At 42.7% G+C, this 12,333-nt stretch overlaps 1 protein-coding gene across 1 annotated transcript in view; it reads right to left on the minus strand.

Annotated features, from left to right (window-relative positions):
* ESCO2 (establishment of sister chromatid cohesion N-acetyltransferase 2) overlaps positions 1–12,333 on the minus strand; it is a 119,118-nt gene that overhangs the window by 58,721 nt on the left and 48,064 nt on the right. The window contains exons 6-8 of the mRNA XM_033937531.1: positions 10,033–10,165; positions 7,594–7,725; positions 5,366–5,455 (exon numbers count right to left, since the gene is read on the minus strand). Of these exons, the coding sequence (XP_033793422.1) occupies positions 5,366–5,455; positions 7,594–7,725; positions 10,033–10,165 (355 nt within the window). The remainder of the gene's footprint in view (positions 1–5,365; positions 5,456–7,593; positions 7,726–10,032; positions 10,166–12,333) is intronic.

Genomic DNA, 12,333 nt, shown 5'->3' on the forward strand with positions numbered 1-12,333 from the left:
ATTTACCTCGATTTTCAAAAGGCTTTCGACAAGGTACCACATGAAAGGCTGCTTAGGAAACTGTGGAACCACGGGGTGGGAGGGGATGTGCACAGATGGATCGAGCACTGGTTGTCGGGTAGACTGCAGAGAGTCGGAGTAAAGGGCCAATATTCTGACTGGCGGGGAGTCACGAGCGGTGTGCCACAGGGATCGGTGCTGGGGCCGTTACTCTTCAACATATTTATCAATGACCTGGAAAAGGAGGCAAAGTGCGAGGTTATAAAATTTGCAGACGATACCAAACTGTGCGGCAGAGTTAGCTCCAGGGAGGAGTGTGAGGACCTGCAAAGGGACATAGACAAGCTGGAAGACTGGGCAAACAAATGGCAAATGCGCTTTAATGTGGAAAAATGCAAGGTTATGCATATAGGGAAAAAGAACCCGTTGTTCAACTACAAATTGGGGGGGGGGGGGCATTGTTGGGAGAAAGCAATCTTGAGAGAGACTTGGGTGTGCTGGTGGATGCATCACTGAAGCCATCTGCACAGTGCGCAGCGGCCTCAAAAAAAGCCAACAGGATGCTGGGCATCATAAAGAGGGGCATAACTACCAGGACGCGGGAAGTCATCATGCCACTGTATCGAGCGATGGTGCGTCCGCATCTGGAATACTGCGTTCAATATTGGTCGCCGTACCTCAAGAGAGACATGGAGGTACTTGAGAGAGTCCAAAGGAGAGCAACGAAACTGGTAAGAGGGCTGGAACACTACCCATATGCTGAGAGGTTGGATAGGCTGGGGCTCTTCTCTCTGGAAAAAAGGAGGCTCAGGGGTGATATGATAGAGACCTTCAAAATCATGAGGGGCATAGAGAGGGTGGATAGGGACAGATTCTTCAGGCTGAAGGGGACAACAGGTACGAGGGGGCATTCGGAGAAACTGAAGGAGATAGGTTCAAAACGAATGCAAGAAAGTTTTTTTTCACCCAGAGGGTCATGGACACTTGGAATGCGCTACCGGAGGAAGTGATCAGGCAGAGTACGGTACAGGGATTCAAACAGAGACTGGATGGATTCCTGAGGGATAAAGGGATCGTGGGATATTGAGAAAGCTAACCAGAAAATAAATGTAGAAACCCAACCAGGTCGTGCAGGTGCAAGACCGGAGGGCTAGGACTTTGATAGGAAGATAGGACTCAATTAGGAAACCAAGGAGGCATGGGGGCCCCTTCTGGTGATTTAGACAGGTCGTGAACTGTTTGGGCCGCCGCAGGAGCGGACTGCTGGGCAGGATGGACCTATGGTCTGACCCGGCGGAGGCACTGCTTATGTTCTTATGTACCTCTAGGGGTACAACAATTGGCTCAAAGACTTAAGACAGACGATCTTTTGGTTCACATTCTGGAGAGATCTCTGTCAACTTTATTAGAGACTACAAGGGAATTTGGAGATTTCTCTAGCTTCAGACTTAATTTAAATGTCGGAATTTTTTAGTACACACCTACCTGCTTCTGCCGTTTGGTTATGGACCTGTCCTCTAAAACCGGTGCGAGATTCCTTCTGTTATTTGGTGATACAGTTATGTACTGATACCTCTCCCATTTACATCATCTTAACATTAATCATTTGCTTAATGTCACTAAAACAGCGCTTTTGACAATAGAGGACACTTCCCCTGTCGTTTGAAGGGAGGATCAGTTTGTTTAATATGATCCTTTACCCCAAATGGTTCTACTTATTGCAAATCCTTCCTTTATATCTGACAACCAAAGATATTTAACAACTCATCTTTCCTTTGGGGGAGAGAAATCAAAAATTAAATTTTCTCTTCTGATGGGTGGCTGATACAGGGATGGTCTAGGTGTTTTGGATATGAAGCTGTACAATCTGACTTGTCTGTTAAGGTATTTGGGGGATTGGCTTCATGATAAGGCTGTTTATACTCCCACCCCAGTGGAAAAGGAATTTTGTGGCCCATGGCATTAAATTACATATTACATGCCAAAACAAATTCTCTACCTTACTTTTCAAAGTAACCCATGGTATGGCCCCCAAATACCTGAACAACCGCCTTTACTGCTACCGTTTACCTAGATCAAGAAGAACTCAGAACCTTTTCACCTTCCCCCCTCATAATGGTACCCGACGTAAGAAACTTTACAACAGCCTTCTAGCAACACAGGCAGCGAAAATTGACCCCACCATCATCAAACTGATGATCAACACAACAGACTACAAAATGTTTCGGAAAGAAATCAAAACATTTCTTTTCAAAAAATACGTCCTTACTTAATATCCCCCTCCCCAATCGCACATGCACTCTCCCCAGCAAATAACACACTAGTCATCCCCTCGATCCTCATTTACCATAAATATCCAGACCCCTAAATAAACATCTCCCATAGGTATCCATTTAACCTTCTCCTAAATAAGCATCTCCCTTAGGTATCCACTTAACTGATTTCCTCAAAGTTAGGTTTCTTTCTTCAGTTGCCTATATTATTTTCCCCACTGAACCTGTAACTACTTGATCCCTGTCGAGTCATTCTATCGATAAATCCAGATATCTTATAATTGTATCTCTATACCACAGCATGAAATGTACTTGAATCGTTGTTATGTAATTCTCTCGGTAATGTCCTGATCTCTTTTAACTGTAATCCGCTTAGAACCGCAAGGCACAGGCGGAATAGAAATCACAAATGTAATGTAATATTCGTTGTAGTGTTCTTGTTCAACCACTTAGGAAGTTATGAAAGGATATGGCTCAGATTTCGGGGGTTGACCTGGGTTGTACCAGCTTTCTCCCAGTACAAGGTAATACATGTTTTCAGATGGGTCTGGACAATGCTAATGTTATTAAATGGAAAGAGTTGAATTTGACTTTTCTTAAGCATTTTCTCCAGCCCAACAAGTACTTAATAGCACTGACCACTATTTGGAGTCCATGGAAATGGCCATCCAATCCACCTGGAAATGGTGGCCTTAGAAGCCGGCTACCTTTACGGACAGGACCTGCCAGAACAAATAGATGGTCAAAAAGGCAAAATTCATTAGTAACCTCCAGGTAGCACAACAAAATACTGTACCTGTCCAAGGACCGCAACAGCCGGTCCTGCTCTCTCTAGCCAGAGGAAGCAAAGGCAGGAAGCCAGACTTCCCGATTCATTTGGAAAGCAGAGACCACTTTTGAAAAAAAAAGAAGAGACAGCAGCATCACAGCAGAATCCATAATATGCAGGAAAGGATTCCTGCAGAAGAGGGCCTGGGGTAATAGCCACTAGGAAGACAGTCTTGATCGTGAAATCCATCAGAGACGCCTGCTCCAAAAGCTCATATGGTGGACGAACCAGAGAGCGAATAACCAAATTAAGATTCCAGGTCGGACAGGAAAGGCACAAGGGAGGCCGAAGATGCAGAGCGCCCCTCAGAAAACGAGCTACATCCGGATGAGCTGCCAATGAGCCCCTCAGAGAAGGAGAGCCCATGCAGGAAAGACGGCAATCTGCACCCAAAGTGAAGCTACTGAAAGGTCTTTCTTCAGGCCGTCCTCCAGAAACTTCAGGACCCTAGAAATTGATGGGAGAAACGGGTCCCCCTGTCTCAGGGTACACCATGCCTGGTAACACCTCCAGGCCTTCGCATATGCCACCACAGTGGACTTTCATTTGCTGTGAATCAAAGTGGCAATCACAGCCAAAGAATAGCCCCAGCTAGTTAAAGCCATGTGCTCAAGAGCCATGCCATAAGACAAAGCAGTCCAGATTCTGCATCGCAATTGGATCCTGCATGAGGAGGCGAGAATGACAAGGTAGCCAGAGTCCCCAATCCTGCTGTAGCCGAATCAAGTTGGCATACCACGGCCACCTTGGCCAATCGGGTGAAACCAAAATTACCGGACCTCTGTGGGCCAATATCTGCCGCAACAGATGCTCTATCATGGGCCATGGTGGGAAGTCAGAGGAGACTTTCCCGTAGCCAGGGCTGAACCAGCATGTCCAGGCCTTCGCTGCCAGCCTTGTAATGACGACGACTGAAGAATCGCTCGGCTTTCTTGTTGGCTGCAGTTCCCTTGAGGTCGAACATGGGACACCCCCACTGATCTACTATGCACTTGAACGCTCTCTGGGACAGGGACCACTCTCTAGAGTCCAGCGTCTGACGACTGAGAAAGTCTGCTTGAACGTTGTCCACTCCTTCCACATGTGCCGCTGAAAGTGCCACAAGGTGTCTCTCCGCCCACCAGAAGAGAAGCTGAGCCTTCACCGTCAGAGGGACTCCTTGTGCCTCTCTGCCGATTGACGTAAGCCACTGCAATGGCATTGTCCGAGAAGACCTGGATGGCTCGATGACCGAGATGACTCTCGAAGTGGAGAGGAGCCAGCCAAATCGCCCAAAGCTCCAGGAGATTGATGGACCACTTGCGCTCTGAGGGTGCACACCGGCCCTGAACAGGGACGGTCATGCATACCGTTCCCCAGTCTTTTAAGCTGATATCCGTAGATAGGATCACCCAATCTGAGATCCGGAGGGGAAGACCCCTAGAAAGCAAGAGGGGTCGCAACCATTCAAACCTGCCAGCACCCATAGGGGAGGCAAGATTAAAAGACCCTGAACCACAGCCGCAGTGGTCCCTGTGTCCAGGATGGAGGCTGGCAGAAGGGAGACAGGCAGAAACTCCTCCCTCCATTAAGCATGATAAAGCATATCAACAAAATCTGGGGAGCCGACTTCTGCGCTCGTTGTGGACTGTTTAGAGGATTTACCAGGTTTATTTCCAGACAAATGCTTGTATTTCGCCATAGGGTCGCCTGCGCACTCCCCCAATGCCATGTAGAGCTGCTAAAGAAAATGACTGCTGTGAGTTTCTGCTGAAACCTCATTAGTTCCCGAGTCGATCCTGTCCTGGCTTATCACTGAACTATCAAGGCTCAAAGCAGGCCTGGGGGAGACCTTCAATGGGTCAAGGAGGCATCGAGGACACAAAGCTGGCTGGGACAGGACACAGGAAGGGTCGCTTTTGTCCTGACTCACCACTGGACAACCAGGGCTCAAGGCAGGCAGGTTGGGGAGGGGGCGCAGAACCCGCCAGGACAGGACAAGGAAGAATTGCTTATGTCCTGGCCCACCACTGGTCCACTAATATAAACCCTCGATTTATACTCAAGCCAAACTTTTTTCCCTTTTGGGGGAGGAAAAAGGTTACCACGGTTTATATTCGGATCGGTTGATATTCAAGTATATATAGTATGTTCTTTATTGTTATATTGTTGAATGATCAATAAAACTGTTGAAACATAAAACTAATGCTTTGCAGTAGATTTTACAAATATATTCTTTAAAATGTAAAAACGCAAGAGAGGCAGCAAAAACAGATATATGTACCTTTTTTATGGCATATTTGGGGTCATCTGGTTGGATCATTATAATTTTTCCATTCCAAAATTTGGCCACAATATGTTCTTTCTTCCATCCCTGAAACAAAATAAGGAGAAATTAGGTTCTTACCTGCTAATTTTATTTCTTTTTGTCTTTCCAGACCGGCACAGCTCACTGATGGGTATTAGCTCACCATGACCAGTAGGTGGAGACCAAGACGAACTTTTGGCTGTAGTACAAGTGGGCTGTGCAGTTCCAAGTACAATCAGTCTGCCGAATAGCCAAGCAGAACTAAGAAACTAATAAGAGCGAATTATAACAGCAACAACACTCCCCAAAGGAGTAACAACTAACAGAGAAATATTGCTGGAAATTGTAAAGAAGAAGGACCTTCAGAAACGTCCCCACAGCTTGCCAGCTGAGCCACAAGGCCTCTGTTCTTTTAATCTCTCCATACCTACAAAAACACACGAGATCCCACAGAAAAAAATCACACTCTTCACGCGAATCAGATTGAGATCCCTGGCCGGAACCGAAGGCCGGAACAATTTGGTCGCCCTCAAAAAACAAATCACATCTGTGGACAGTGTGTGTGTGTGTGAGGGGGGTGTTCAATGGAGGCGGCGGAAGGGAGTGGGCATCCCTCCTGCTGGCCGACTTGGAGTGGGGTTCGAGGGTTTCCTGCCGCTGCCACTCAGCTAATTGCAGCGATCAGTTTAGCAGCCGCATTTATTTGAAATGTAGGCCAGCATTTCAGGCACCTATTGCGGCCCTAGGGAAACGCCTAAGGCCACTTCTGACCAAGACCACGCCCAGTCTTGGGGAAGCTTAAGCTTCCCTAGGCACCTCCATGAACCTGGCGACAGATGCCTACAGTGTAGGCAGCATGCTTCGGGTTGTTTTTCTTTTGTTTGTTTGTTTTTTATAGAAAATATGTGTCCCAATTGGCTGGTTAGACGGCGGTAGGACGCCTACCGCCACCTACATTCGGGACGCCGTTTACAGAATTTGGCCCTTAGTGTTTATTTATTAGATACCTGTGTGGAACACTGTTAAAGGCTTTTAAAAAATTTTTTATTTATCTTTATTAATTTTTCAGTCTAAAAACAGTGCATAAAAGGATACATACAAGCAATTTGAAAAAAACAGCACGTACGTCAATCAATAAATGAGAAACCATTCCCCCCCTCCCCTCACCCTAATTTCAATGTATTCAACAAAATCATACAACAGTACATACATGTAATTAATAAACAAATCCTCACATAATATCCCTCTCCCTCCCACGTCCCCTGGATGTGCAAATCAAACTGGAAATAGGGAAATAAACCATTTAATTAGAATTGATAAAATTGGTCAATGGACCCCACGTCAATTTAAAAAACTTATTATTACCCATTTGTTCAGAATTTATTTTCTCGTACTTATAGCACAAGCATAATGAATTCCACCAAAAGGTGAAATTTAATCTATCAAAATTCTTCCAATTTGTAGTCACCATTTGCATGGCTACCCCAGTCATTATACCTAGTAATCTGCTCTTATGTCTATCTATTGGAGGAGTAGGAGATACCAACGTCCCACAGATTACCGCTTTGTATGACAGCGGAACCGCACTCTCCAGAATCAAAGGCTTTGCTAAAATCTAAATACACCAAATCTAGCTCACTCCCTCTATCCAATTCTCTAGTCACCCAGTCAAAGAAATTGATCAGATTTGTCAGACAAATCCTCCCTCTAGTGAAAGATGTATATATAAATTTTCCTTTTAATATGAAATAAATCATGCTTCAGTTTTATATGGCTTTTCCATATAAAAGTAGTTACTTGGTTATTTTTCTTAAACTTATAAATAAAAAAAGTTTAAAATTAATCTCCAACTTGCATAAAGCATAACTGGGAATGAGTAGTCAGTCACCGAAATGTAGTTATCTAACCCGGCCTCTTACAGTTCATTTTCAGTAGCCACTCTATATTAGTCCACTCCGATCCAGGAAGAACGTCCCCTTATCTTTGCTTTTCATTAAGACAGATCTGGTCACTCTTTATTCCTATTCCATAAGGAATGGGAATTCTATGGTTTTGTTTTTATTCTTTCAAATGAGGCATCAAAAATTAGCAAAGCAGTGCAAATATTTAAAACAGTGGGCATGGATTTATATTTTTATGCTCCACAATTCAATATCTCCCCTTTCAAGTACTTATCAGTCTTTGGTAGCTCTTGGCTCTCTTACCACAAACTTAATCCCCTCCATGAATCTCTGGTGGTATTTTATGTGTTGTGTCTCATCCTCTGGGTTGGCAGCTGTGTAGATCATCCCACAGGATCTGCAAGTTATTGCTCCAAAATGCTTCTGCCCTGCATCCTTTGGTTAAAAGACAGTTCAAGCATGAGTATCCCCTTAAAAGTGACTGCAATAATGAAAAAAATGGCTAAGTGGTACAAGAAAGAGAAGATTATGTATCTACCTTGTTAATCTTCTTTCTAAGAGATAGGAACATCAGCCTTAAACCACTGAGTTTATGCACCTTCAGCTGTGGGGTGTGTATAGAGAGACCATTTGCATTTTTCTGCTTTGCCTACCTTCTCCTTGGGCTATCCCAAGTCAAATCTTAAATCAGTAATATCATGCTCATATTGCACCGAATGCGCTACTAATGGAAAATCAAGTTTTTCTTAAACCATAAATTACTAATATGTTGGGCCATTCGATGTTTAATTTTTTGCTTTGTTTGCCCAAGATACCACTTTTTGCAAGGTCATACTATCCCATATACCACTTGACTATTATCAGTCAGCTCTATCTCGTAGAAAAAACATCTTCTCATTGTTAGGGTTAGTAACTAGAGAATGACACGGTGGTTGTTACCCGCGGCTAGCCACGGGTAACCCGCCAAAACGGTGACCAAAAAAAAAGGTCTCCCTTTTCGGGAGTTCGGGGACAAGGCCATTCACCGCTCCATGGAGCGGTGAATGGTAGCACGGGGCGGTGAACAAGTAGTGAACCGCACGGTGAACGAGTGTTCGATCCAGCAGCCCGTCTCTCCCTCCTTTTCCCTTATCTTTTCTTCTTGAAACTGGCAAGTTCTATAAGGCTACGAGCTGTATTACAGCTGGAGCCTTGAAGTCGTGTTGCGTTGCCTGCTGGAAAAAGTCTCCTCTGACGCAACTTCCTGTTTCCAGTTGCATCGGAGAAGACTTTTCTAGCAGGCAACCCGACGCGACTTCAAGGCTGTAATACAGCTCGTAGCCTTATGGAAATCGCCAGTTTCAAGAAGAAAAGGTAAGGGAAAAGGAGGGAGGGAGGGAAATTCACGGCTGGCCGGCGGGAGGGAGCTGCTGGACCGTGTGAAGGGTGCTGGGGATGGGGGGATGGAGAGGAGAAGATGCTGAAGACGGGGACGTTGAAAGAGACAGTGGGGACGGTGACGGGGCGGTGAAGGGGACGGCAGAGACAGGGACGGGGCGGTGAAAGGACCAGCGGGGACGGGACGGTGCAGAGGATGGTGGTCCGGGGACGGGGACAGAATTTTTCCCCGTGTCATTCTCTATTAGTAACCTCATCAATCTCCCAAGCAAATTTACAATACACATACTTCCCACATTTATGATGACCACCTCTCTCATTACTTATTCTTCCGTTCGCATTAGAAAAAAGTCTCCTGAAGATTATGACCCCTTGTGAAGTCAAACCTTGGCAGATCCCTCAATTCAGAATGGAGTTGAAGGATGTGCCAATTTTGACTTACTACCTGTCTAATTTGCTGTGATTGTTTAGAGAAAGGCAATACGCATGTTACTAGCTGATCACATCTATCTGTTTGTCTTTTAAGTATTAACCAATTTCTATCTACATGTTTAGTTCGCTTGAACGCCCTCCTAATCGTTTTATGTGGATATCCTCATAGCATAAAGCATTCAGACATCGCACGTGATTGACGAAGAAATTCCGTAAGCTTACTACTGAGCCGTTTAACTCTTAGAAATTGCCCGACCAGAACACTGTCCTTAACATAATAGAATGGTAACTTTTATAATGAAGGACAGTGTTCCAGTCAGTGGGTTTTCTATATATAGAAGTATTGAATTTATTTAGCCTATATTCAATTTGAATATCCAAAAATTGAGTAGCAGTTGACTGGATGATAAAAACCTGAAAAAGAAAGAAAAACATGAGCATAACAGACAGGCTCCTACCACCTCATGTGTAGAGAACAACTGAGGGAAGGGAGACGGAGTGCTCTCTATACATACCCCAAGGGGGAAGGTGCATAAACCTAGTGGTTCAAGACTGATGCTCCTATTGGACTAGGATATACCTTATAAAACATAACTTATATACAATCAATTGTGATTATTAAAGTAATATTAGGGATTTTTTTTTTCTGTTCCTGCTATAACTACTTTTAATGCATAGGTTTATTTTTGCTTTATTTCCCAAAGAAAATAGATTTATGTTTAGGAAAAGCCAGGCTTGCTTATACAACAACATCTACCTCATAACGAGAAACCAAGTTTTCATCAGTACTTTAAATATGTGATTGGCACAAAGAGTAACTTCAATAAAGAGAAGTCTCTGTAGTGATGATATTGCATATTTTAAGGAAAACAAAACAAGCCCATGAAATATTGATAGCAACACTGCCTACGAACCAGTCTTCAAAATACTTACAATGACTAGCTGGTCTTTTGACTCTCTCTTTCTCTTGTTTGGTTTCAGTCCCAGTTGTCCAGTGGAAGCCACGGCAGGTGGTGTACTGGAAGCCAAAGGAGAGGAAGCCAACTGTTCCTGGAAATCCTGGAGCCTGCAGTTCAAATGTAAGTATAAACATCTTGCTGACTTACAGCAACTTGAGCTGCAGAATAACTGCGCAAATTCCTTTTTCAAACACCAAAGTTTTAAGCAACTTTACATTAGAAATGAAAAATAATAACGACTAGCAGAAGCATCTAGTTCGGGGGTCGGCAACCCGCGGCTCCAGAGCCGCATGCGGCTCTTTTTCACCTTTGCCGCGGCTCCGGTAGTGTGGCCCACGGGACTCCCACGGGGATGAAAACAGCCTACCTAAATTCTGGCGATGCAGGCATGCAGCTTACAAGTCCGGCGTCGCGGCGGGAAATAGCCATGCTGAGCAGTGAGCTCAGCACGTACACAGATGAAAGCCTTGCTTGCTGATTGGTCCGGCGGACCCTTTCTTAGCAATTACTGTACCTTGAGGCTTTTCCCTTGTGTTTTTAGATTGCCTTCTAAACCAGAGGCCACAAACCCTAATGCCTTCTAAAACCTGGTTAACACAAAACCCAAGTATTGCCTTTAAAGGGGCAGTTTTCATAACACATTGCGTAATATACAGTATAATGACCTTTATTTTAGAAACAGCAGCACCAGAGACAATTTAAACATAAATTTTTTCCATAAAAATGTTATAAGAATGGAAAGGGGGGGATGTATAGTTATATTATTGGTTGTTTCAGTATCTTTGAATATAATATATGTAAGATATGCTTCAATTATATTATGGATGGATGGGGAGGGTAGGGGAGGGATTTAAATTTACATATTTATGATGATAATAGGAAAGATTTTCAAGTGATCTGTATAAGTCAATTGTTATATTATTGTACACTTGTTGTGAGATGTAAAAATGAATAAAGATTTGGAAAAAAAAACCCATTGCCTCCTAACCCAGGAATCTTTCATAAGGGACTTTGAATTTTCAAAAGGCATTTAACACAATTAACTGACACACCTTAAAAAAACCCCAACAAACCTAAAATTGGTATGGCATGACTTTCTGTCACTAAATTCATGCTGGCTCTGCCCCATTAAGCCATTTCTATTCATATGGTCAGTAATAATTTTTTTCAAAATACTTTCTACCATTTTGCCTGGCACAGACATCAGGCTAAGCAGTCTTTAGTTTCCTGAGAATGTCTAAAATTTGGATTATAATGGCTACCCTTCAGTTCTTAGATGTAACAGCAATTTTAATGATATAGATTACTAATAACAGTTCTATAATTTCACTTTTGGTTCTTTCAAAATTCCGGGAGTATACCTATCATCTTAGTTACTTATTATTCTTTAGTTCAGTGTCTCTCAAACATTTTTAGTTCTGGCACACTAAACAGAGCAAATGTTTTTTGCAGCACATTATAAATGAAATTATAAAATTGCAAAAAAAAAAAAAAAAATTAAATCTGAGTTATTTATTTCAAGTTCTTTAAGCTATATATGAGTAATAGTAACAATGGTAAAACTAAAAGTGGATAAAATTGCTAATCAATACGATGGATGTGAATAATAATTTATTTATATGCTGCCATACCGGGGAGGTTCTAATCGGCTCACAGCATGAGAAAACCAATACACACATACATACATTTTCAATAAAAATACAATAAAAGGCAGTACATACATTTCAATAAAAATTGATCAAGATGAAAAAGCAAACCATGCAGGTAAGAAACATAAAAATAGAACGCAAACATGGTTGAAATAGGAGAAAAAGTAAAACCATTACGATATCAGCCTATTAAATAATTGAGTCTTTAATAACTTCCTAAAATCTAAATAAGAAGCAGCTTCTAACATCATTTTTCCGAGCCATGTGTTCATTTTAGTGGCCTGAAAAGAGAAAGTTTTCTCAAGATATTTGATCATTTACTGTTTTATTGCCCTAAGATATTTATTTCCTGGAGATCAATTTGGGGACATAATAATATTTTAGAATCTGAGATTCTGTTAACTTATGAAATACTAATTTATGGTACAATTTTACATGTCAAGGATCCCCTAGATAAATATAAAAGATGTCTTTTATTAATTATGACTAGTACAGCTATACAAATGATTACATAAAACTGGAAAAACTGGGCTCGTCTTAACTTTACATTCTGGTGGGCAAGTTTGTCTAATTTACAAATATGAGAAAAGGAATGCTGATTTATTAGGGAATACAAAAAAACTTTA

This window comes from Geotrypetes seraphini, chromosome 3 (assembly GCF_902459505.1).
Source record: "Geotrypetes seraphini chromosome 3, aGeoSer1.1, whole genome shotgun sequence".
NCBI classification, from domain to species: domain Eukaryota; kingdom Metazoa; phylum Chordata; class Amphibia; order Gymnophiona; family Dermophiidae; genus Geotrypetes; species Geotrypetes seraphini.